The sequence below is a fragment of the Pseudopipra pipra genome, chromosome W (assembly GCF_036250125.1).
Source record: "Pseudopipra pipra isolate bDixPip1 chromosome W, bDixPip1.hap1, whole genome shotgun sequence".
Classification (NCBI taxonomy): Eukaryota; Metazoa; Chordata; class Aves; order Passeriformes; family Pipridae; genus Pseudopipra; species Pseudopipra pipra.
In genome coordinates, this window is record NC_087580.1 from 9,506,047 (window position 1) to 9,532,097 (window position 26,051).

Consider the following 26,051-nt stretch of genomic DNA (forward strand, 5'->3'; position numbering starts at 1 on the left):
TTCCTCCCATGAGTCTCGGGTCTTTCCTCCTCTTCATCAGCCTTGAACTCTTTACCTTTCCATTGTTCTCGACCAGCTCAGTGAAACTTGGAGAAAGCCCTGGCTCCAGGCCTATTTCTGCTATTCAAATTTCTACCTTATCTCCCTGTATCCTAATTTGTTACCTCTGAGCCTGTTGAATATTGCCTCTAGCATTCTTCTAAGTTTTGGTCCGGTAAGCAGAACAGAACTAACTGTGGTGACACAGACCCATTAGATATTAGAGGGCTTTTTAGCAGGCCCAGATCTCAGTTAACACCTTTAGGCTGAGCTTCTTGTTTCACCTGGGGCCCCTCGGACACTTCGCGACCTGATGTCAACAAGGGGGAGCCGGTGACACTGAGGAGCCTCAAGGACCCAAAGGCACCCTGTGACACTGGGGCACTTCGTGGTTATCAGTCTCTTCTGATAGTTCTGTGCAACCACAGAGAGGCAAAACAGCAGAGCCTGAGCGTGTTGATCCAAACTATTCCCATCTCACCTGAAGATGTCCCTGGTAACAGAGGTCTTGTGTGTTCCCTCTGCTGTCTGGGCAGTTGCATCCTTTGAGAGCTGCCCATCACTGCAGTAGCCAAGAGCACAGGGCAGGGGATCCCCTGGAGGGGGAACAGAGACATCTTTCACTGGATCAGGTTGCTCAAAGCCGCATCCAACTTGGCCTTGAATGTTTGCAGGGTTGGGGTGATGCCCAAAAAGGCACAATGGAACTGTTTAGAGACAGAATTTTAGCCTTTAAACAGCAAGGTATTTATTTAAGCGATGTTGGAGAGCAGCCAGCTCGCGCTGGACAAACTGCTCTGCCTTTTCAGTGAAAAGACAGGGTTATATGTATTTTCTACGATTGATTACAACATTTTCACATGCATATTCATAGAATTGCAACATCTAGTTATAATATTCATAATAGGCGGAGTCTGGACAGAGTTTGAGGTGGAGTCGTCTTTTTTGGGGTGATATTCAGTGGTCATTCCTGTTTCTTCAGGGGGGGTTGTGTTTTCACTCTTCTTCCTCAGCTGAACTTTTCAACTTTCTGGATTTTTGCTGACTCCGTGGTGAATTTTGCAAGACTTTTGGACTCAAGCCCCTATTTCGCCCCTTATCTTTATTTGTGTAGGTGTGTGAACATTCTTCTAGTGTACAGTACCATGTAATCCTTAAGCTCTGGTTTCTATCTCTAGCTAAGCAGTACATTCTAGCTAAGCATTACATTCTTCTGAGCAGGAGATTCTCCGGATTAATATTTAGAGTTAACTCTTTTAGGCCTTAGCTCCATTTCAGGGGAATCCACCACCTCCCTGCAAATGTGTTCCAGTGTTTCACTCCCACAACAAAACATTTCTTACCTCCCTCTAGTTTGAACCTTCAGTCTTTTAGGTTAAACCCCTCACCCCCTGTCCTATTGCGACAGGCCCTATTGAACCCTTTGCCCACATGTCTCTAAAAAGCTGCCTTGAAGTACTGGAAGGCCCCAAGGAGGTCTCCCCACAGCCTTTTCTTCTGCAGGCTGAAGAGCCCCCACTCTCCCAGCCTGTCTCCATGAGAGAGGTGCTGCAGCCCTGGGATCCCCTTGGTGGCCTCCTCTGGAAGTGCCCCAAGAGGTGCGTGTCTTTGCTGTGCTGAGGAGCCCATGGAGCTGCAGGAGATGCCAGGGCTGGCAGGGGAATCCCCCCAAGCCATTGCCATTGCGGGCGGGTGCGTTGCAGACAGCCAGAGGAGCCCAGAGCTGGAGGCAGCACTGCAGGAGGGGTCTCAGCTGAGCGGAGCAGAGGGGCAGAACCCCCCTGCCCTGCTGCCCACGCTGTGGGATGAGCCCAGGACACGGGGGGTTGTGGGCTGTGAGCTCCCATTGCTGGCTCCCATCCTGCTTTTCATCCCCCACTATCCCCATGGCCTGGGATGCAGGGCTGCTCTCCATCCCTTCAGCCCCGAGCCTGGCCCTTGAGATCTGGGGGCATTTGACACCCGCTGGCTCCTTTGATCCCCTTTCCATCCCTCCCAGAGCACAGGGGAGGACTGAGGGGCCTTGGCTGATTGTCCCTGACCCTCCCCTGCCCCGACACCAAGCTGTGCTCCTTGGGGACGGTGCTTGGACAGTCCCAGTCAGACCCTGTTTCCCGCTGTGCCCCCAAACCACCGGGTGCCCCAGAGGACATGGGAACACACATGGACACGGGAAGGCACCCGTGGATGTGGGAACACACACCCACAGACAGACACAGAGCATTTGTCTTGCTGCAGGGGTTTATTGATTCTTGCAGGGAAATTGCCAGGGCACCCAGGGGATCGGGGGGGTCCTCCAGGGATGATCATCTCCTCATGCCGCTGGAGTGGGACAGGACACGGGTGTCACCACCACTTCCAGTCCTGAAAGACAGAGCCCCAAACGTCCCCCCCGGTGTCCACAGGGACATGGCAGGGGCCTTGTCCCCACCCCGTCTGTCTGCAGGGAGCTGGGGCAGGAGAAGGGAATTGGATGCTGAGATCCATGTGGCCCCAGAGCCCCTGAGCCCGGGATGCTCTGACACCTCCCTGAGCCCCTCCCTGCCCTCCCGGTGAGCCTGGGGGTCTGCAGAGCCCCCAGTGCAAGGCAAGGCTTGGGGGCAGCTCTGTCCAGCTGCCCCGGGACACGGAGCAGGGACAGCCCCCTGCGTGTCCCTCTGCTGTGCCCAAGCTCTGCCCACTGCAGAGGGCTCAGGGACCCCCCAGGGCCCTGCCAGGCTCCTTTGGGGGGCTGAGGAGCCTCCCATATTTCTCACCTGGACATGCAGAGAGGCAGCCGAGCGTCACTCACGCAGCAGTGGCACCGGGTCATCCACAGGCTGCTGAGGAGAAAGGCAGGGTTAGAGACACCTGGATGCACTGGGACACACTGGGATGTACTGGGACACACTGGGATGCCGGGGAGGGTTGTGGCCATGAGAGGAGAGGATCTGGGCCCAGCAGAACTCGGGGTACCCACCTCAGACCTCTTCACTCGATGGACATCCATGCCTCCCTGGAGAGAGAGTGTGAGGTGCCACTGGTCACTGGGGTGTCCCCAGGCCCAGAAGGGATGGGGGGACTACATTTCCCCCCATTTCCCACACTGGGGACATCCCAACTCCAGGACTTACCCCAACACATCCACCTCCTCCTTGTCCCGAGATTGGCTGAGGAAGGAGAGCAAAGGTTTAAGCAGGATTGGCCCCTGTGGGGCTGGGGGAGGGACACGGGTGTCCCCAGCACCCCCATCCCATGGTTGGCCCCGTTCTGAGGGGGAAAATCCCTTCTGTTCCCCCCTGCACCACTGCACCCAGTTTCCCCTGAAATCCATTTTCCTACAGGGCCCAGGGTGGGGATGGAGACAAGGAGAGCCAGGGGAAATTCAGGGCCTGCAGGAGGGTGGGCGGGAGGAGGAGGGGACTCAAAGAGGGTGAAGTGGGGGGAATTGGGGTGTGGAAGGAATGGGACTGTGGGGGATGTGGTTGAGGAGGAAGGGATTGCAGTGGAGGGGACACAGGGAATGAAGCAGGGCAGGGGTGGGGGCAGGAGAAATGGGGAAGGGGAGAATATTGAAAGGGATTGGGGGGGAGCTCGGGACTAGGAGGTCAAGGAAGGGGATTTCTGGACACAAGTGTTGTGGGCAATGGGAAAGGGGAAGGATTAGAGGAGAAAGAAGGGAAGAAATGGTGTGGGAATGATGCCCTGTGTGTGTGTGGTGGGGTGGACTGGGGTGTGTGGGAATAGAGTGGGGGCCCTGAGGAAGGGCCTCCCCGGTGCACACTGGGGTGGACTGGGGAGCACTGGGATGGCCTGGAGGGTGGTGGCCACCAGAGGGGAGGGTCTGGGCCCAGCTCAAGCCCTGGTACCCACCGGGCCGCCGATCCCGCCTGCCTGTAGAGAGACAAGGAGACGTCACTGGTCACTGGGGTGTCCCCAGTGCCAGGAAGGGATGGGGGCCCAAAGTGCCCCCCACTTCCCACACTGGGTGCCCCCCAACTCCCAGACTTACCTCCCCACATTGGACGCCGCCGGCCTGAACGGGCTGCAGGAGGAGAGCAAAGGCTTGGTTGGGGTTGGCCTTGTGGGGCTGGGGGGGACACGGGTGTCCCCACCCCCTCCAGCCCCGGCTGCCCCCCGGGCTGAGCGGGGCTCTTTGGGATTGCGGCTCCCAGGCAAGTTGGGGACACCAGTGCAGGGGGAAAGGCAAGGCATTGAGGGCAGAGCCTGGAGGAAAGGCCCTGGGAAGGGGCCATGGCAGGGCATTTCCCAGTTGGTGCCAGTTCAGCCTGGCCAGGCCTTGTCCCACTTGAGCCCAGTGTGGAGCTTGGGCCTGTTTGTCCTCCTTGGACTCCAGTGGGGCTTGGCCCAGTTCCACCCAGTTTGGGTTGGGCCTTTGCCTTGGCTGGGAAAGAGAGGAGATGGTGGGGAGATGCCCCAGGGGACCAAGAGGATGGGATGCGGAGGCCCAAAAAGGTGAGATTTGGGGTCAGAAAGAGCAGGAAGCAGTGGGACTCTGCCAGGATGGAGCTGGGTGCAAGCATCCCGTGAGGAAGCGGAGCTGCAGCAGCAGGAGCTGAATTGTGGGAAGGAGAAGGAGAGAGGGAATTGTGGTCGGAAGAAAGTGACCTGGCGCGGGGCTGGGGGTGCTGGGGAGTGCTGGAGAGCCCCTGGATTGGGAAGGGGTCCATCCCTGAGCCCATGGTCGTGGCATGGGGGCCTCACCTTGGCATCTGCCGGGGGGCTCAGCAGGATGGTGAAGAGCAGGGCCACGCTGAGCACAGCGACCTTCATCTTCCTCTGGGCCTGGGCAGCGCTGACTGAGGCTGCACAAGGGCAGGAGCACATTTATCCCTGCCGGGACTCCTCCCTGCCCCCTCCCCGAGAGCCCCCGGGGCAAAGCCCGGCTGGGCACAGCCCCCAGCCCTGGCCACAAGCCCAGCCCTGGCACAGAGTCCATCCCGCCTGCGGCACCCATCCAGCCACCTTCCCCGGCATCCCTCCAGCTTCCTGCACGGGGCAGCTGCCCCTGGAAGGGCCCAGGCACCTGAGGGTGCCGAGGAGAATGGGGACAATCCCACAACAACACAATCCATCCTCCAATGGCCCCCAAAGCCTGATCCACCCATGTCCTCCTGCCCATCCCTTCCCAGAGCTTTCCCTCTGGGACACCCCAGAGCTCAGCCCAGCCCCACACCCGGTGTGTCTGAGCACAATTGTCCCTGTTCCCACTCCAACCCCATGGCTGAACGCAGGGCTGGCAGTGACCCCCTTCTTGGGGCACCAGGGCCCCGGGACTGGGGAAACAGGGAGCTGGGAGATAAAGGGGCTGACGGGCAATGGGCACAGGCGGGTGACTGGGATCTCCAGTCTGGGCAGGCACTGGGGAGCACTGGGCAATGCTGGCCCTGGCACACAAGGGCTGGGCCCAGGGAAGTGCTGGGGTGGTGGCAGTGCCCGGCTCCAGCCCATTTGCGGGCACTGCAGCCCCCAAGTGGTGCAGGCCCAGCCACGGCCTCCCCGAGCAGAGCCCAGAGGGGCAGATGCCCTTTGCTGGCCCTGCCCCTGTCCCAGCTGGGCACACCGTGTCCTCCCGCATCAGCTGGGCCCCGCTCTGCTCAGCTGGCCCAGGCAGGGGGGGCCAGGCACTGGCAGCCCAGCAGGGCTCTGGCTCCACACTGGGCTGGCCCTGGCACACAGCTGCCCCAGTGCCCCTGTCCCCAGGGATGGCCCTGCCCTGCCCTGGGCCCAGCGCTGGCCCTCAGCAGGATGGCACCTTCCCACCCCACTCTCCCTCCCTCCCCACCCGCCTCACAGGCCCCTCTGGGCTGGGACCCCCGTGGGCACAGATCAAGGACAGGCACTGAGCGGGGGCTCCCGGCACCTGCCACAGCCTCAATTCTCCACTCACCTTTGCCCACAGTTCCGCAACACCTTCCATCCTTACGGGCCCCTGACCAGACACAAGAGACCATTGTGGGGCAGCTGGGAAAACATCTCAGCTCAATGACTTGACTGTTTGCCTTGCATTTTCCCCAGGAGCCGGCAGTGACCTGGAAGATTTTCCTTTTGCCCCTTTCTGCTTCGTGCCTCCTTTGTTGGATAACTGAGGAACGTTGACTGAGGATGGGCCCAGGGGAGGTGAAGCCGCTCAAGAAGGAGGCATTTACAGCCCTTCACCACCAAAGGTCCCACTCTGGACTATCCAAATTGTGGGAGCAGCAGCTCATTGGAAGAGGGAAATGTCCCCAGTTTGGTGTTTGAGAGAGAGATGGACGAGAGACGTGACCAGGGTGCCTGAGGTGCAGCTGATCCCCCCTGGACTGTCTCCTTCCTTCCCCCTGAGCAGGGCTGGAAGCACCTGAGGAAATTCCTCTTGTTCCTGCAGTCCCTTCTGTGGGATTTTTCCCACGCTCTGGATCCAAATGCATTTTGGGCCTGGCCTTTCTCCTCAGGCCGTGACCCACAGGGAGGTGTTGTGGTAACTCACAGAGGGAAAGGGGAGGAGAAAAGGGGGCCCTGTTCTCCCCACATTTATGTCTCCCTTCCCATTTTCCTGGTGCCCTCAGCTTCCCAGAGACCCTCAGTAGATGCAAAAGGGGGCAGGACCAGACTTAACAGGAGGTGTCTGTCCTGTTGTCCTGGTTTTGACTGGGATAATGGACTGGTTTACAGTCACTGTCCACAACAGGGACTTGTCTCAGCACAGAATCATGGAATCATGGACTAGTTTAGGTGGGAAGGGACCTTAAACTCATCCCGTGCCACCCCCTGCCATGGGCAGGGACACCTTCCACTAGCCCAGGTTACTCCAAGCCCCGTCCATCCTGGCCTTTACACTTCCAGGAATGGGGCAGCCACAGCTTCTCAGGGCGACCTGTGCCAGGGCCTCCCCCCTCACAGGGAAAACTTTCTTCCCAATATCCCTCTAAGCCTGCCCTCTGTCAGTGGGAAGCCATTCCCCCTTCTCCCATCCCTACAGGTCCTTATCCAAAATCCCTCTGCAGCTCTCTGGGAGCCCCTCGAGGCACTGGAAGGGGCTCTAAGGCCTCTCTGGAGCCTTCTCTTCTCCAGACTGAACAATCCCAGTTGTCCCAGCCTGTCCCCAGAGCAGAGGGGCTCCAGCCCTCAGAGCATCTTTGTGGCCTCCTCTGGATCCACTCCAACAGGTCCATTCCTCCTGATCTGGGCCCCCCGAGCTGGAGGCAGCACTGCAGGTGGGGTCTCACCTGAGGGCAGCAGAGGGGCACATTCCCCTCTGCCGCAACCCGCAGGGATAAAGGAAAGGGTTGAGCACTGCAATAAGGGTTCTTACACGATTGAAGGTGAGGGAAGCAATGCCAACGTTTATTAGAAGGGCAACAACTTATATAGGGTTCGGTAAGGGGTGGAACTTGGGCTAGGGAGGAGCATGGGATTAACAACCAGGGAAGTAAGGTGATTGGGTAGTGGGATCAGGAGAGGAGGGGTTTGGATGTCTCCGGGGGTGAGGGCCAATGGGAGCTACCTCTGCACTGCACCAGAACCTAACCAATGGCAGGCAGAGGAGCGGGAAAACAGGGGAAAGGCGGGAAAACCTGAGGGAAGAAGAAGGGGACAATATGGTGGACAAAATTTTAAAACAACAACTGGGGTACATAAAACAGTGTAACAGCATAACAACAAATTGGGGAGTAACTGGGGTACAACAGTCATATTTGGTGGATGTCATAATTGGTGTAGCATGTCAAATCCGGTATATTCAAGTCCATTTAGGGGTTATAAATTTTTCTCCACGCTTCGTAGCGCTCCCACTCCTCCTTATCGGCTCCAACATCTCCCCCTTCTTTATTTCTTTGGGCAGTTGTTAAGTTGGCCTCGATGGTTTTCATCAACATCCTCCGCAGACACACAACTAAACAGGGTAATAAAACACAAACAGACACCGAACCAAAAAGAAACAGAACAGCTAACATAACGAGTTTCTTTGTCCAGGGGGGAAAATTTGGCATCTGTATCCAATCAAAGAGGCTGTCGAGCCCGCCTCCTCTGTCCTGATGAATTTCCCGGACCAATCCTTTGAGCTGGTTGATGCTTTGATGTATAGATTCGGAGTGGTCCGAGAAATTCATGCAGCACATGCCTTCAAATTCCTGGCACCCGTGGCCGTGTGCCAGGAGAAGGAAATCAATGGCGGCTCGATTCTGCAAAGATACCTCTTTCAGCTTCTGGGTGTCTTCGAGCAGGCCCTCTATCGCTTGGGTGGTAGCGTTCGCTTCCTTGGTCAACCAGCAGCCAAGGTGCGTCAAGAGAGAGAGGGCATGCGCTGTCCCTATCCCAGGGATAGGGAAAGACGCCCAGAAGTTCTTCACTCTGGACCAGATGTGGATATTGGAGTCACAATCCTCGGGGAAGGGCAGAGGAGTTGGCCAATACTGTGGCCTCCCAAGATTCACATGTGGTGCAGGGAGAGAATTTTGCATCCGAATCGGTTCTGGTTCAGGGAGAGTCTTGGAAACAACGACTGGCTTAGAAGCGGCGGGTTTGGGAGCAACGGGTTTAGGGAAGCGAAGAGGGGCGCCCATAGAAAATGAAAGGGACCTTCTGGCTCTTAGTTTTGGGTGTACCAATTGATTTTCAAAATAGAACTTGGCCGGATTAAACAAGGCGAGTTTTCCTACTGTGCAAGGACCTCCCTCCGGGTAGGCCCTAATTCCGGGCCATGCCCGATCCCCGCACAGCAGGAAAAATCCCTTGGGGAGCCTCATATTTCGTGGGATGTGCTCGGTGGGTATGGTGGTGGCCACCGAGCCATTGCACCACGGGGAATGTGTCCCTTTATAGATGGGCTTATACGCAGTGACGTTAAGAGGGGTAAACAGAATGGGTTGGGTGTATCTATGGAAAATAATACATGCAGTGGAAGGGAGTGAACCTAAAAGATCTATTTCCTGAAAAGGGATGTCTGCGAAGGTGAGTGAGGAAATAGCTTGCGCCATGTTAGGGGAGTTTAGTTCTAGGGGTCCCTGGGCCCGCGTCTGTGTCACAAACGCGGGCCATTCGGATGGAGTGACAGGGATCCCAATCAAGCATGTCTTGAAAGGGCTGCCTGCGCTGGTCAAGGCTAGGCACAGGGTGTCGGTGCCCGTAGCCTTGGCCAGCGTTACCCAGAGATTTTGATCGGGCTGATTCATCCACCCTTGAAGCGGGATGGTAATCGCGGGATGGACGATCGCAGCCGCGAGGAGGATCTGTAGGAGAAGTGGTGTTCGAAGCATGGTCTTCTTCTTAATTGGTGATTGTCGTCGATTCTCGGTAGATTTTGACTCGTCGGGCAGGGACCCACTTTGGCCCGTCAGGACCTGCAACGCAAGCGTAGCCCTTCCCCCAGGTGATTAAGGGGAAAGGGCCCGTCCATTTTTCTGTTAGTGGGTCCTTGTATAGCACTTTTGCCTTTTGATCTGTCAGGACTGATGTTGTGGTCCTGAAATGGCGGTCCACCGGACTTTTGCTTGTGTGAGTGTCCGTGTCCTCCATCATATTGAGAAAGTTAAGAACATACATTACTTTCTCTAGTTTTTCTTGGGGGGAGAGGCCAATACTCCCCCCTTTCTGTTTTTTGAGCATGTTCTTAACGTTTTGGTGCGCACGTTCCACGATACCTTGACCTGTGGGGTTGTGGGGGATCCCGGTGGTATGTTGTATCCCCCACTGTTCAAAAAACTTCTTCGTGTCTGCAGACACATAGGAGGGTCCATTATCGGTCTTAATCTGCTTCGGGACTCCCATCCTTGCGAATGCAGACAGGAAGTGTTTTTTGACATGGCTACTCCTCTCCCCAGGATGCGCGGTGGCCACAATCATTTTTGAGAATGTGTCGATAGACACATGCACATATTTTAGTTTGCCAAATTCAGCCACATGGGTCACGTCTGACTGCCAGATCTCCAGGGGTGACAAACCCCTTGGGTTTGTGCCTTCTGGGACGACCGGTGTAAGCGTTTGGCAGTCAGCGCAAGCCTTTAAGATCTCTTTTGCTTGAGACAATTTGAGTCCGAATTGTTTTTGCAGCGATCGCGCATTCTGGTGGAAAAATTCATGTGAGAGTTTCGCCTGCTGATACAAATTGGGGGTTACAACCATACCTGCTAGATGGTCAGCAAGTTGATTCCCCTCCGCCACAGGACCGGGTAGAGTGGTGTGCGAGCGGGTGTGGACGATGTAATAGCCGAATTCGCGATTTTCTATTAAAAACAATAATTTGGTTAGCAGTTGAAATAAGTTCTGATTGGTAACATCTTTTAAATAGGAATTTTCAATTCTTTTCACCACACCCACTACATAAGCCGAATCAGAAACGATGTTAATTGGCTCACCACTGAAAATTTGGAAGGCGCGTACAACTGCCGAGAGTTCCACTATCTGAGGAGAACCTTGAACCTTGTGGATATCTTGATGCCAATCACCGTTTTCTCTCCACACTATTACGGCGTTCCCGGTTCTCCCCGAGCCATCGGTAAAAATAGTCTTTGCATTTGGAATTGGACTTTCGAATTGCATAATTTTGAGTCGAATTGGAAGATGTACTAACCTCTGTATGAATGGGCACGCCGGGAGATGTAGCCGAATCTCTCCCGGGTAGCCCCCGATGGCTATTTGAAAATCCGTGGAGGTCTGCAGCAGTTGATCTAGATGTTCAGAAGTTAGTGGGAGGTAGATGAAATTTGGTTCTTCCCCACTAAGTTCTAAACACCTAGTGCGACCTTTTGTTATTATCTTGCCAATCATTTCAATTAAAGTGGTGATGGTCTTACCGAATTGATGAGGGAGGAACATCCACTCCCACAAGCAAAAGTCTCTGTAATCGCTGGTGAACTGACCCAGAAGGGCCAACGGCTGTCTCTGTTCTTTTATGACTACTAAGGAGGATGGCAGTCCCTCCATCCTCCTGCATGATTGTCTTTCGGAGATTTTCTTTTCAACAGTAGCAAGGGAGTCAAGGGCTTCAGATGTTAAATAACGTGGGGAGGATAGATCGGCGTCACCTCGCAGCAGCTCGAAAAGGGGGTGTAGATCTCCTGTTGTGATCCCCAGCACAGGTCGGATCCAATTGATCACACCCAGCAGCTTTTGGAGGTCATTCAAAGTTCGGACATTTTTGTCAATTGTTACGGATTGAGGTCTGATATTTTTGGCATTAATTTGGAGTCCGAGATACCTCCATGGTGCTTCCTTTTGCACTTTCTCAGGGGAAATCTCCAATCCATTGTTTTTTAGTGCTGAGATTGTGGAATTTAGAGTTTCATCAACTGCCAATTGATTTTTGGCGCAGATCAATACATCATCCATATAATGGAAGATGATTGACTGCGGATATTGGGATCGAATTGGCTTCAACACCTCTGCCACGAACATCTGGCAGAGAGTTGGGGAATTTTTCATCCCCTGAGGAAGCACACGCCACTGGAACCTGCGGTGAGGTTCACAAGAGTTGATGGCAGGGACTGAAAATGCGAATCGGACCGAATCAGCCGGATTGAGAAATATGTGAAAAAAGCAGTCCTTTATATCAATCACCACTAGGGGCCATTCAGCAGGGAGCATGGATGGTGAAGGCATTCCCTGCTGGAGGGCTCCCATTGGCTCCAGGACTTCATTTACTTTGCGCAGGTCCTGGAGAAATCTCCAGGAACCTGAGGACTTTTGAATTACGAACACTGGAGTGTTCCAGGGACTGGTGGAAGACTCCAAGTGTCCTTTTTCCAATTCTTGATTGACCAAATCATTTAAAATTTGCAGCTTTTTTGACTGTAGGGGCCACTGATCAACCCAGACTGGCGTGTCGGTTTTCCAGCTCAGTCTGGGGAGCTGCTTTACTTCAGTGACCCCCTCTAAAAATTTGGCTCTGGAGACAGGGTGCCCAATTTGAGCTCCCACTGCTCCATGGCGTCCCGTCCCCACAAAGTGACTGGAATATTCAATACATACGGTTGGAGGGACGCTGGTCTACCCTCCGGCCCGTAGATGGTTAAAATCTCCCGACTCCTGACGGGGTGCTGTGTTCCCCCCACACCGCTCACACGGACGTAGGCTGTCTGTGCTGGCCACGCGTGTGGCCAGTCTCTGGAAGCAATGATGGTCACGTCCGCCCCCGTGTCGAGGAGGCCCTCCACCTTGACTCGCTGTGGTCTTTTGGGCTGCGGATAATAAATAAGGCATGTTAGGAGTGGGCGAGATGACTTTACAGTGGTGGTCCATAGGACCTCCCTTTCTGCTTCCTGCCTCTTCTCCTCATCCGCCGACAAGACACACAGTAAGTCTTCAGTGGAGACCATCTTCGCCACGGGGAAGCGGTCCTCCAGCTGTACGGGGGGAAGATGTACAGTTAGACAAACGGCAATGTTGTTATTTGCCAAACCCGTCAGGAGAGTGGGAACAACTACAATTCCCTTGCTAACTGCTGAAAAGTGCGACGTTATTAGGTAAGTTAGATCAGGGTCGACAGGGCCAGATGGTACGACCCTTGCGAGTTGCTCGTAGGAGCTTAAATGTGTCGAGGGGTGAATGGCATGAAGGACGATCCATGGTAGGGTTTTGCACTGTTCCCTAACGGGAACAGGGTCTGCTGGGGGCAGTCGGGTTACGGGGTAGTTGGGCGTGGCTGGCGCAAGATGGAATGGGGGGCAACTTGTGTCATCGCGCCCCCCCGGGCGCTCAGCTCCCCGTTTCCCGACTGCTCGCAGGGGCAGTGACTTAAGTTGGGCATGGAAGAGAAAGTCACCTTTTTACGGAGCTTGGGAGATGATTTTGGGGAAAGGGGTTCACCATTAACGTTGGTTTTGGATCTGCAATTGGCAGTCCAATGGCGCCCCTTCCCACACCTTCGACATAATGTGTTTGGTAAGTTGGGCTCCGATCTGTATTTAGGGCAATGTTTTCGGAAGTGCCCTTTCTCCCCGCATTCAAAGCAGTGCTGGGGCCCCGAGAATGCTGCGGCCATGACTCGTGCTTTATTGGCGTTGGAATAGACGTTTTTACACGCCTCTATCATTTCCAACAGGGTGGGATCTTTAAGCATTTTTAGAACCCTCTGGCAGTCCTCGTTTGCTTTTTCAATCACTAACCGATTAAATAAAATTTCTTGGGATTCTTTCTGTTGGACCTGCCGAGCAATTGCCTCTTTGAGCCTTGTAATAAAATCAACAAAAGGCTCTTTAGTTCCTTGATTGATCAGGGTAAAAGAGGGCGCTTGCACATAGGCATCCGCCACTCTTTTAACCGCTTCTAAAGCCAATTCTTTGGTTGTGTTTAATAATTTGGGGTCTAATCGAGTCTGATCCCCCCTGTTGGAATAATTTCCCTCGCCATAGAGCATGTCAATGGCCTGCCTGGTTGGAATCCCCCTTCTCTCCATTTTTTCGTTGACAAAAGCAACGATTCTTTTTTTCCATTCAGCCTCGAAAACTGAGGCTTGAACGGTTGTAAAAAGACCTCCTATGACGGCCCGAATATCATAGGGGATTAATGTGTATGCGAGGAAGAAGGATTCCAAGAGGCCTATAGTAAATGGGGCCCCCAACCCATATTCCACGATCGCCTTTTTGATATCTTTCAACATCGGGTAGGACACCGGTCTCCACTCGGGGGGTTTCCCCTCCTCGTAATAGACCGGAAATGCCCTTAGGAATTCAACGTCTTGGGCTCGCGCCGCTTCCTCCCGGAAGGCCTCCCAGATATCCGGAACGGAGGATTGCCTCTCCGGGGAACGCGGCGCCCACCCATCGTCGTAATCTGAGTCGCGGTGAGCGGGGTAGGCCTTGGTGTCATGGGGCTTACGGGCGCGGCCATCTTTCCGGAAGGCCGGTTTGACCTTTGCCCTGGCCCCGCCCACTACTTCCTGCCGGTGACGTGCAGGGGACGCGTCCGGGGAGGAGACTGGGGTGGCGGAAGTGGGCGTGTCGGAAGACGCGTCGGGGGAGGGACTTCTCGCGCCACGAGTGGGAGGAGAGGGAGGCGGCCCACGGGGTGGAGCTACGGGGGCCCGCCTCTTCTTTTCCCGCGCTGGTTTCCCGCGCTCTTCACCCTCCCCCCTTCTCTCTTGGTGACGCTGGGGTCCCTCCTCGCCGCCATTTTGTGATCGACGCTTTCTTCTTCCACGCTCCCTCCCGCCATCTTCTAAGGTGGTGTCCGTGTGTGTGTCCTCCCCGCCATTTTGTGTGTCATGAGAGTCCATTTTAGTGTCCATGTCCTTGGTGGTGTCTTGAGTGAGGCTGGTGTTCGTATTCATCATTTGGTGCTGTAGCACCATCAGAATGAGCCTCCAAGCAATTAATGCTTCCTTGGCCAATTTTCCGCCTCTGTCAGAGTCCCGCCATAGATTGTAACCTAGGGCTTGCCATTTTTCTAAGGAGATGTTGTCATGGATGGCAAAGCCCTGGCGGTCCAGCCACCTCGCTAGTGCCTTAGCTGACTTTTTATCAAGCGGGTGGCCGTGCTCAATGACAAAGTCTTTGAGGCGTCTATAGACAAACTTTTGAGAGGTGGAGAGTGTCAGACCCATGATGTAATGCGGGGACACTCTCCGATGTTACTCCTCTCGTAAAATTAATCGTGGGATGTGGAGTGAGGGGTGGGTATTAGGGATGTCCCTCGAGGCTCACCTGTCCGGCGCGCGACCCACACGACTGTCGGAGCCTGTAGCCGTCTGCTTCTCGAGGGAGGGTTGGCGGAGCAGTCGTCCCTCTTGACGCCGCCTGAGCCCAGGTAAAAGCACAGGAGTTCCCTTGATGCAAGGGACCTTCAACCGTGCCCCACGTTGGGCGCCACTTGCCGCAACCCGCAGGGATAAAGGAAAGGGTTGAGCACTGCAATAAGGGTTCTTACACGATTGAAGGTGAGGGAAGCAATGCCAACGTTTATTAGAAGGGCAACAACTTATATAGGGTTCGGTAAGGGGTGGAACTTGGGCTAGGGAGGAGCATGGGATTAACAACCAGGGAAGTAAGGTGATTGGGTAGTGGGATCAGGAGAGGAGGGGTTTGGATGTCTCCGGGGGTGAGGGCCAATGGGAGCTACCTCTGCACTGCACCAGAACCTAACCAATGGCAGGCAGAGGAGCGGGAAAACAGGGGAAAGGCGGGAAAACCTGAGGGAAGAAGAAGGGGACAATATGGTGGACAAAATTTTAAAACAACAACTGGGGTACATAAAACAGTGTAACAGCATAACAACAAATTGGGGAGTAACTGGGGTACAACAGTCATATTTGGTGGATGTCATAATTGGTGTAGCATGTCAAATCCGGTATATTCAAGTCCATTTAGGGGTTATAAATTTTTCTCCACGCTTCGTAGCGCTCCCACTCCTCCTTATCGGCTCCAACACCCCTCCTCCCCTGCCCCCGGGATGAGCCCCGCACACAGGGGGTTTCCGGGCTGGCTCGTGTCCCATTTGTCACCCACCAGCACCCCCAGAGCCCTCTCCCAGCAGGGACTTCCATCCCTTCCTCCCCCAGCCTGCACCGATCCCGGGGGTTGCCCTGACCCGGCTGCACCACCTTGGTCTTGTCCAACCTCAGCAGATTCCCGTGTGTGCCGGGAAACGGGGGGAAGGGGAATTCACCCGACTCTTGGAGATTTGTTTGTCTGCTGGTGCCTCAGGGAAAAACAAAACCCTGGCAGTCCCATCGAGTCTGTCCCATATTCCACCCAGGAACCCTCCACCAAACAGATCCACCAGGTGGGGGGAATTCCAGGGCCCTTTTTTGGGGACTGACATGTCACAGCCAAAGGAAAACCCCTCAGTGGATATTTCCACCAGTTACTCCGATATCAACAAAACTGGCAGCACTTTTATAAAGGACTTCCTCCAACAGTCTGCAGAATAACACTCTTTATTAATACAAATTGGCACAGGTTAGAGGTTCGTGGTGGTCAGGGACAGGGTCTGGCTGCAAAAACACGCTTCAAACAATCTCAAATTGTTGTTAAAGCAAAGCAAAGCACAACCTCTAAACCAAACCAATCCACAAATACATTAGGAAGCAAAAGCCAGCTCTAGTCCTTCCAAGCAGTGACTAACACACAGAGCTGACACTTCCCACCCAGCACAAGCGTCCCTGAGGGGGAGGAAGGGAGGTTCAACCCCTCCATTGATCCCAGCAGGTTCAATGGAAATCTCCCTCCATTTCCTTTCCCATTTCCAACTGTCTTTTATGCTCTTTCTTTAGGTTTAGGAGGAGTTTGAGGGTTTCTAATGAGAAGTGCTACAATTGTTTCTGGGTGCCTGGGGAGGTTTGTGGGGCATCGTGACCTTATCCCAGCCGGGAAGCAGCAGCTGGAGTCTCTTTGCTGTCCGGGAAGCAGCAGCTGGTTTTCCTCTCTAATTCCTATTCTAGGTTAACTTTTAGCCTTATCTCTCTCTCCACACTCTGGGACCATTTCTCTGGCTTGTCCAGGTCCCCCTGGATGCCATCCCATCCCTCAGGTGTGTCACCTGCCCAGCTCAGCTCAGTGTCAAGGGCTCAGGGTGTCCTCCATCCCTTGGCCTCCATCATTAAGGAAGATGCCGGATACTGGGGCCAGGAGTGAGGAATTGGAGGGTGTGGAGTCCAGCTGGGGATTCCTTGCTGGGGATAAGGGCACGGACAGCGGGATTGGGAACGGGGCAGCAGTCCTCAGCCTCTGGAGGTGTCTCCTGCAGAGTGGGAAGGACAGGAATGGCTTTGAGAAAGATCTTGCAAACTCCCAGTGAAGGAGGTGCCCAGGATGAGATGGAATTCCCTGTGGTGGAGGCAATCACATCCCCTTGGGATGCAGGGGCTGTAAAAGCTACCCCTGAGTGGGTACCCCTGCTGGGCTTCGCTTCCCCTGGGCCCATCCTCTGTCAACATTCCTGTTATCCAAGAAAGGAGGCACGAAGCAGAAAGGGGCAAAAGGAAAATCTTTCAGGTCACTGCCGGCTCCTGGGGAAAATGCAAGGCAAATAGTCAAGTCATTCAGCTGAGATGTTTTCCCAGCTGCCCCACAATGGTCTCTTGTGTCTGGTCAGGGGCCCGTAAGGATGGAAGGTGTTGCGGAACTGCGGGTAAAGGTGAGTGGAGAATTGAGGCTGTGGCAGGTGCCGGGAGCCCCCGCTCAGTGCCTGTCCTTGATCTGTGCCCACGGGGGTCCCAGCCCAGAGGGGCCTGTGAGGCGGGTGGGGAGGGAGGGAGAGTGGGGCGGGAAGGTGCCATCCTGCTGAGGGCCAGCGCTGGGCCCAGGGCAGGGCAGGGCCATCCCTGGGGACAGGGGCACTGGGGCAGCTGTGTGCCAGGGCCAGCCCAGTGTGGAGCCAGAGCCCTGCTGGGCTGCCAGTGCCTGGCCCCCCCTGCCTGGGCCAGCTCAGCAGAGCAGGGCCCGGCTGATGCGGGAGGACACAGTGTGCCCAGCTGGGACAGGGGCAGGGCCAGCAAAGGGCATCTGCCCCTCTGGGCTCTGCTCGGGGAGGCCGTGGCTGGGCCTGCACCACTTGGGGGCTGCAGTGCCCGCAAATGGGCTGGAGCCGGGCACTGCCACCACCCCAGCACTTCCCTGGGCCCAGCCCTTGTGTGTCAGGGCCAGCATTGCCCAGTGCTCCCCAGTGCCTGCCCAGACTGGAGATCCCAGTCACCCGCCTGTGCCCATTGCCCGTCAGCCCCTTTATCTCCCAGCTCCCTGTTTCCCCAGTCCCGGGGCCCTGGTGCCCCAAGAAGGGGGTCAGTGCCAGCCCCGTGTTCATCCAAGGGGCTGAAGTGGGAACAGGGACAATTGTGCTCAGACATGCTGGGTTTGGGGCTGGGCTGAGCTCTGGGGTGTCCCAGAGGGAAAACTCTGGCAAGGGATGGGCAGGAGGACAAGGGCGGATCAGCCTTTTGGGGCTGTTGGAGGATGGATTGTGTTGTTGTGGGATTGTCCCCACAGGATATGCAGCTGCTTTCAGCTCCCTGCCCACCCCCTTGGCACCCCCAGGTGCCTAGGCCCTTCCAGGGGCAGACATGGGCCCAGGGATGGGCCCCTTCCCAATCCAGGGGCTCCCCCAGCACTCCCCAGCACCCCCAGCCCCGGGCCAGGCCACTTTCTTCTGGCCACAATTCCCTCTCTGCTTCCCCTCCCCACAATTCAACTCCTGCTGCTGCAGCTCCGCTTCCTCACGGGATGCTTGCACCCGGCTCCGTCCTGGCAGAGTCCCAACGCTTCCTGCTCTTTCTGACCCCAAATCCCACCTTTTTGGGCCTCCCCATCCCATCCTCTTGGTCCCCTGGGACATCTCCCCACCATCTCCTCTCTTTCCCAGCCAAGGCAAAGGCCCAACCCAAACTGGGTGGAACTGGGCCAAGCCCCACTGGAGTCCAAGGAGGACAAACAGGCCCAAGCTCCACACTGGGCTCAAGTGGGACAAGGCCTGGCCAGGCTGAACTGGCACCAACTGGGAAATGCCCTGCCATGGCCCCTTCCCAGGGCCTTTCCTCCAGGCTTTGCCCTCAATGCCTTGCCTTTCCCCCTGCACTGGTGTCCCCAACTTGCCTGGGAGCTGCAATCCCAAAGAGCCCCGCTCAGCCCGGGGGGCAGCCGGGGCTGGAGGGGGTGGGGACACCCGTGTCCCCCCCAGCCCCACAAGGCCAACCCCAACCAAGCCTTTGCTCTCCTCCTGCAGCCCGTTCAGGCCGGCGGCGTCCAATGTGGGGAGGTAAGTCTGGGAGTTGGGAGGCACCCAGTGTGGGAAGTGGGGGCACTTTGGGCCCCCCATCCCTTCCTGGCACTAGGGACACCCCAGTGACCAGTGACATCTCCTTGTCTCTCTACAGGCAGGCGGGATCGGCGGCCCGGTGGGTACCAGGGCTTGTGCTGGGCCCAGACCCTCCCCTCTGGTGGCCACCACCCTCCAGGCCATCTCAGTGCTCCCCAGTTGACCCCAGTGTGCACCGGGGAGGCCCTTCCTCAGGGCCCCCACTCTATTCCCACACACCCCAGTCCACCCCACCACACACACACAGGGCATCATTCCCACACCATTTCTTCCCTTCTTTCTCCTCTAATCCTTTCCCTTTCCTATTGCCCATGACACTCGTGTCCAGAAATCCCCTGCCTTGACATCCCAGTCCCAAAGCCCCTCCCAATCCCTTCCACTTTTCTCCCCTTCCCCATTTCTCCTGCCCCCACCCCTGCCGTGCTTCATTCCCTGGGTCCCCTCCACTGGAATCCCTTCCTCCTCACCCGCATCCCCCACAGGCCCATCCCTTCCACACGCCAATGCCCATCCTGTTGGATCCCCAATTCCCCCCACTTCACCCTCTTTGGGTCCCCTCCTCCTCCCCCCACCCTCCCTGCAGGCCCTGAATTCCCCTGGCTCTCCTTGTCTCCATCCCCACCCTGGGCCCTGCAGGAACAGGGATCCCAGGGGAAACTGGGTGCAGTGGGGCTGGGGGAGCAGGAGGGATTTTCCCCCTCAGAACGGGGCCAACCATGGGATGGGGGTGCTGGGGACACCCGTGTCCCTCCCCCAGCCCCACAGGGGCCAATCCTGCTTAAACCTTTGCTCTCCTTCCTCAGCCAATCTCGGGACAAGGAGGAGGTGGATGTGTTGGGGTAAGTTCTGGAGTTGGGATGTCCCCAGTGTGGGAAATGTAGTCCCCCCATCCCTCCTGGGCCTGGGGACACCCCAGTGACCAGTGACACCTCACACTCTCTCTCCAGGGAGGCATGGATGTCCACTGAGTGAAGAGGTCTGAGGTGGGTACCCCGATTTCTGCTGGGCCCAGACCCTATCCTCTCATGGCCACGACTCTCCCTGGCATCCCAGTGTGTCCCAGTCCAGCCTAGTGTGTCCCATTCCACCCCAGTATGCCCCACTATATCCCAGTGTGTCCCAGTACAGCCCTGTCTGCCCCAGTCCACCCCAGTGTGTCTCAGTACATCCCAGTGTGTCCCAGTACACCTCAGTGTGTCTCTAACCCTGCCTTTGTCCCCAGCCCCCCGTGGCTGACCAGGTGGAGCTGATGCGCCAGTGACACTCGGCTGCCTCTCTGCATGTCCAGGTGAGAAATATGGGAGGCTCCTCAGCCCCCCAAAGGAGCCTGGCAGGGCCCTGGGGGGTCCCTGAGCCCTCTGCAGTGGGCAGAGCTTGGGCACAGCAGAGGGACACGCAGGGGACTGTCCCTGCTCCGTGTCCCGGGGCAGCTGGACAGAGCTGCCCCCAAGCCTTGCCTTGCACTGGGGGCTCTGCAGACCCCCAGGCTCACCGGGAGGGCAGGGAGGGGCTCGGGGAGGTGTCAGAGCGTCCTGGGCTCAGGGGCTCTGGGGGCCACATGGATCTCAGCATCCAATTCCCTTCTCCTGCCCCAGCTCCCTGCAGACAGACGGGTGGGGACAAGGCCCCTGCCATGTCCCTGTGGACACCGGGGGTGACGTTTGGGGCTCTGTCTTTCAGGACTGGAAGTGGTGGTGACACCCGTGTCCTGGTCCCCTCCAGCGGCATGAGGAGATGATCATCCCTGGAGGACCCCCCCGATCCCCTGGGTGCCCTGGCAATTTTCCTGCAAGAATCAATAAACCCCTGCAGCAAAACAAATGCTCTGTGTCTGTCTGTGGGTGTGTGTTCCCACATCCACGGGGGCACCCAGTGGTTTGGGGGCACAGCGGGAAACAGGGTCAGACTGGGGCTGTCCAAGCACCGTCCCCAAGGAGCACAGCTTGGTGTCGGGGCAGGGGAGGGTCAGGGACAATCAGCCAAGGCCCCTCAGTCCTTCCCTGGGCTCTGGGAGGGATGGAAAGGGGATCAAAGGAGCCAGCGGGTGTCAAATGCCCCCAGATCTCAAGGGCCAGGCTTGGGGCTGAAGGGATGGAGAGCAGCCCTGCATCCAAGGCCATGGGGATAGTGGGGGATGAAAAGCAGGATGGGAGCCAGCAATGGGAGCTCACAGCCCACAACCCCCCGTGTCCTGGGCTCATCCCACAGCGTGGGCAGCAGGGGAGGGGGGTTCTGCCCCTCTGCTCCACTCAGCTGAGACCCCTCCTGCAGTGCTGCCTCCAGCTCTGGGCCCCTCTGGCTGTCTGCAACGCACCCGCCCGCAATGGCAATGGCTTGGGGGATTCCCCTGCCAGCCCTGGCATCTCCTGCAGCTCCATGGGCTCCTCAGCACAGCAAAGACACGCACCTCTTGGGGCACTTCCAGAGGAGGCCACCAAGGGGATCCCAGGGCTGCAGCCCCTCTAATGGAGACAGGCTGAGAGAGTGGGGGCTCTTCAGCCTGCAGAAGAAAAGGCTGTGGGGAGACCTCCTTGGGGCCTTCCAGTACTTCAAGGCAGCTTTTTAGAGACATGTGGGCAAAGGGTTCAGTAGGGCCTGTCACAATAGGACAGGCAGTGAGGGAGTTAATCTAAAAAAGGTTAAGTTCAGACTAGAGATAAAGAAGAAATATTTTATAGTGAGAATGCTGAAACACAGGAACACATTTGCAGGGAGGTGGTGGATGCTCCATCCCTGCAAACATTCAAGGCCAGGTTGGATGGGGCTCTGAGCAAGGTGATCTAGGAAAGATGTCTCTGCTCCCCCTCCAGGGGATCCCCCGCCCTGTGCTCTTGGCTACCACAGTGATGGGCAGCTCTCAAAGGATGCAAGTGCCCAGAGAGCAGAGGGAACACACAGGACCTCTGATAGCAGGGACATCTTCAGGTGAGATGGGAATAGTTTAGACCAACATGCTCAGGCTCCACTGTTTTGCCTCTCTGTGGTTGCACAGAACTGTCAGAAGAGACCGATAACCACGAGGTGCCCCAGTGTCACAGGGTGCCTTTGGGTCCCTGAGGCCCTGCATTGTCACAGGCTCCTCCTTGCCATCCAGAGGCCAGGAAGTGTCAGAGGTGCCCCAGGGCACCAGGAGGTCCCGCAGGGTCAAGGGGCAGCCTTGATTCCATGTGTCCCTGGAGTGTCCCAATGTCCCCATGGCTCCAGGAGGCCCCGCTGTGCCACAGAGGAGCAGCATTGGGCCGATATCAAAGGACCCCAAAGCGATGTCACTGTGAACTCTTGAGGGCTGGAAGGAGCCAGGGAGACCCAAAGGCCAAAAAGAGCCAGGCAGAGCCGAAGGCCGAGCTGTGCCCCGGAGCCAGGCAGAGCTGAGAAACCTAAGGAGCCGGGAAGGCCTGGCAACACCATCACACCCCAGCCCCCCATTTCAGGATCAAGAAATAGGTTTGTCCAAAAGCAGGTGGGGTGGTGGGAAGGGGCAGAGGCAGCAGAGCCCAGCGCAAAGCGAGCGGCTCCAGGCACGGCTTCTCCCGCCTGCCGGGAGAGCGCAGGGGCAGGAGCCCTTTGCCGGGTCTGGCTCCCGGCGCTGCCGGCGCTCGGCGGCTTTGGGGTTTGGCTTTGGGGTCTGACGGGAGGAATTATTGCTGTGGTGGTGGGTGGCAGAGGGGCTGAAGGACTGGGCACGAGAGGGATGCCTGTCCCCTCAAGGGACAAGTGCACAGACAGGGATCAGGTGTTCCCGCTGGGCTCAGACACCAGGTCTGTCCAGCAGCACCCAGGGAAGGGAGGGAGGATCATCGTGCTCCGTTCCATCACTGTCACCAGGTCCAGTCACAGGGCACAGACAGCAGGTGGAGTGGGTTGGCCCTGCCTGGACACCAGGGACCCCCTAAAGCCACTCTCTCACTCCCCTCTGCAACTGGACAGAGGAGAGAAAAAAGCAGCCAAGGATTCATTCATGAGCCAAGAGCTGGCAGAGGTCACTTCCTGATCACCTTCCCAGGCAAAACAGACTCCAAGGGGGGATATGAACTGATGCCGAAAAACCTTGGAATAACAGAACTGCTCAGAGACTTTGCATCTTTAAGCAGCGAGGTATTTGTTTCTTCAACGTTGGGAGCAAGGCAGCTCATGCTGGACAAACTGATCTGATGTAACTCGTCCAGACCAATGCCTGTGGGGAGATCTCTTTCCCTAAACCTCGAGGAGTGACCTTGGAGGGCATCCCCAGCCGAGGGAGGAATCTCCACACACTCCCCAGGGAGGGTTTTGTCAGGAAGAACCTTACGGCATGAGGGGGGACAGGACTTTTTATAGGATAAAGTGATTGAGTGCCAGGCCCGCCTTTCCAAGCCAGCTCTCAGCTTATCTGTCAACTCAGACTTCAACCAGCAGGGTGTGTGTTCAACGCTGGACCAACCAGGATGGTTTGAGCAGAGTTAACACCGAGACAACAGCCTGGCTCCAGCAGTTGATCTTGTGTGACAGCTTGCTTATGAGCTTGATTGGACCTTGGGTCTGGCCAGGCTGGGACTATCCTGCCAGTCCACCAGCCAGGGGTCTTCCCAACGTGGGTCACTGGGAATGTGGGTCACCAAGCCTGTTCCCAATGTGGGTCCTCCGACAGGTGATGGAGTTGGAGCAGCAGATGAAGCTCTTCCCACAGTCGGGCACTCGCAGGGCTTCCCTTACTGGTGGCTCTGTTGGTGTGTGGTCAAGGCAGAGCTGTGGGTGAAGCTCTTCCCACACTCCTCACACTTGTAGGGCCCCTCCCTGTTGTGGCTGTGCCGGTGCTTCACGAGGGTGAAGTTGCGTTTGAAGCCCTTCCCGCAGTCAGTGCAGCGGAAGGGCCTCTCATCCGTGTGTGTCTGCTGGTGCTTGAGGAGGTCCGAGCTGCTCCGAGACCTCTTCCCACACTCGAGACATTGGTAGGGCCATTTCTCCGTGTGGGTCTTCTGGTGCTGGGTCAGATGGGAGCTGACACTGAAGCTCTTCCCACATTCCCCACATTTGTAGGGCTTCTCCCCCGTGTGCATGCGCTGGTGGGTGACGAGTTGAGAATTGTATGTGAAGCTTTTCTTGCATTCCCCACATTTGTAAGGCTGGGGCCCCCGTTCCCCAGTGTGGATCTGCTGGTGGCGGATCAGGCGGGAGCTGACGCTGAAGCCCTTCCCGCATTCCAAGCACTTGTAGGGCCGTTCCCCCGTGTGCACCCGGCGGTGGGTGAAGAGGTGGGAGCCATAGATGAAGGTCTTCCCACATTCCGCACACTCGTAGGGCCGTTCCCCCGTGTGGACACGCTGGTGGGCAAGGAGGTTGGAGCTGCTGCAGAAGCTCTTCCCACAGCTGGGGCACTTGTAGGGCTTCCCCAGGGCAGTGATGCGCTCCTGCACCACCAGCTCGGAGTTCTGGCTCAAGCTCTTCCCAGATTCCAAGCACTTGTTGGGCTTCTCGCTGGTGTGAAGCTGCTGCTGCACCACCAGGTCGGAGCTCCAGCTCAAGCTCTGGCCGCCTTCCTGGCACAGGCTGGTTTTTTCCTCCTCAGAGCACCCTGGGCTGGCTTTGGAGCCCCTCCTGCGGGGGGATCTCCGGCCCTTTTCCTGCCTGCTGCCTTCCTGTGCCGTGGAGCCCTTCAAAACGGCCTCTCCCACCAGGGTCTGCCGGGGGGATTTGTCCTCCGTGCCCTCCGTCCTCAGCTCGGGGCCTGGGGCAGGAAGGAAGGACAGGGAGGGGATTTGCCTCCGGCCCAGAGGGAAGGGAGAGGAGAAGGAAGACGGAGAGGAAGGAGGGTAGAGAAGGAAAAAGGAGAGGAAGGAAGATGAAGGGAAAGAACAAGAAGAAAAAGCAACAAGGAGAGGAAGGAAGAAGGAAGGAAGCAAGAAGAAGGCCCAGAACTGGACACAGCACTCGAGGTGTGGCCTCACCAGTGCCAAGTACAGGGGAAGAACCACTGCCCTGGTCCTGCCGGCCACGCTGGTCCTGAGAGAAGGAAGGAGCAAGGAGACAAGGAATGACAGAAAGGAAGGAGAAGACGGAACTGAAAGAAAAAGGAGAGAAAGGAAGGAGAAGGAAGAAGGAGAGAAAGGAAAAAACATAAGGAGGAAGGAGAGGGAGGAACAAGAAGGATGAAGGAAGGAAAAGGAACAAGGAGTGGAAGGAAGAAGCTCAGGGAGGGGATTTGCCTCCGGCCCAGAGGGAAGGCCAAGGACATCCCCCCAAATCCGGCCCTGGCAGGACGGCGGCGGCAGCGGGGTTGTCCAGCAGCCGGGGGCGATGCTGGGCTGGGAGATACAGGACAAGACAGGGCAAAGGGGCACTGACTTCCTCCTCACCTGCTTGGAGGGCCCATGGCATCTTCCTCTTCCTCGCAGCTTCCTTCATCTGGTCAAGCTTTGGGAAGAAGTCCTGCTGTGGGGGGAAAAACAAGGGCTGAGCACGTTGGGTTGGGGGCTCCTCCCGCCCAAGTCCATCTCTAGAAGTCACCAAGCACCTCGTGTCCATAAAAAACTCCTAAACACCAAGTCTCAGCCAACCCCCCCCCCCCGAAACTCCAAGGTTCAGACCAAAATAACCCTTCCAGGAGTTCCCCCTCTCAGGTCTCTCCACTTTGGGGTTCTGGGGGCCCCCCGTTTGGGCTGCTGGGGGTCCCACGTGTATTGGGAGTCCCCCCTCTCCAAGGTCCCGCCCTCTCTGGGCTGCGGGGGGTCCCAGGAATACTGGGGGTCTTCCCACTTTGGTATTCTGGGGGACCCCCTTCTCTGGGTTGCTGGAGGTCCTGCAGTTCCCTCCTCTCCAAGGTCCCCCTGCTTAGGGATGAGGGGGGTTTTGGAGGCCCCAGGGGTACCTTCTCCCCTGACTCCTTGCTTTGGGGTGCTGGGGCTCTCAGGGGTCCCACCTCTATGGGGTCTCCCCCTCTCCAGGCTGCTGTGGGTCCCAGAAATCCCAGGGGTCCCCCTTCTCTGGGCTCCCCTCTCTCTGGGGTCCCCCTGGCTGGGCTGACGGGGGTCTCAGCACTCCCCTTTCTCCAGGCTCCCCACTTCAGTGTCCCAGGGCTCCCAAGGGTACCCCCTCTCCAGGCCCCCATTTCAGGGTTCCTGCACTCCCAACCCTCCCCTCTCTGCAGGTTCCCCCCCTCTCTCCAGGCTGACAGGGGTCCTGCGGTGCCGGGATCGCCCCTCTCTGCTCTCCCCACTCCGGGGGTCTCAGCAGCCCCCACCGCCTCTTCCTCCTCCTCTTCCTGCTCCTCTGGGCCTGGGGCCCCCCTGCCTGCCCAGTCCCAGTTTTCCAGA

At 57.0% G+C, this 26,051-nt stretch overlaps 1 protein-coding gene and 1 long non-coding RNA gene across 2 annotated transcripts; one reads left to right on the forward strand and one right to left on the reverse strand.

The window, feature by feature from the left end:
• The first annotated feature begins 18,215 nt into the window (after positions 1-18,215).
• Positions 18,216-19,745, forward strand: LOC135406179 (uncharacterized). The gene is made up of 4 exons (XR_010426198.1): positions 18,216-18,702; positions 18,821-18,841; positions 19,566-19,601; positions 19,710-19,745. It is a non-coding gene; the product is annotated as an uncharacterized LOC135406179 (long non-coding RNA).
• A 3,276-nt stretch (positions 19,746-23,021) lies between these two features.
• Positions 23,022-25,094, reverse strand: LOC135406022 (zinc finger protein 501-like). Its single transcript, XM_064640548.1, has one exon. It carries the CDS (start codon positions 24,855-24,857, stop codon positions 23,451-23,453), a length of 1,407 nt encoding a protein of 468 aa, XP_064496618.1. The 5' UTR covers positions 24,858-25,094; the 3' UTR covers positions 23,022-23,450.
• Between the last annotated feature and the right edge of the window lie 957 nt (positions 25,095-26,051).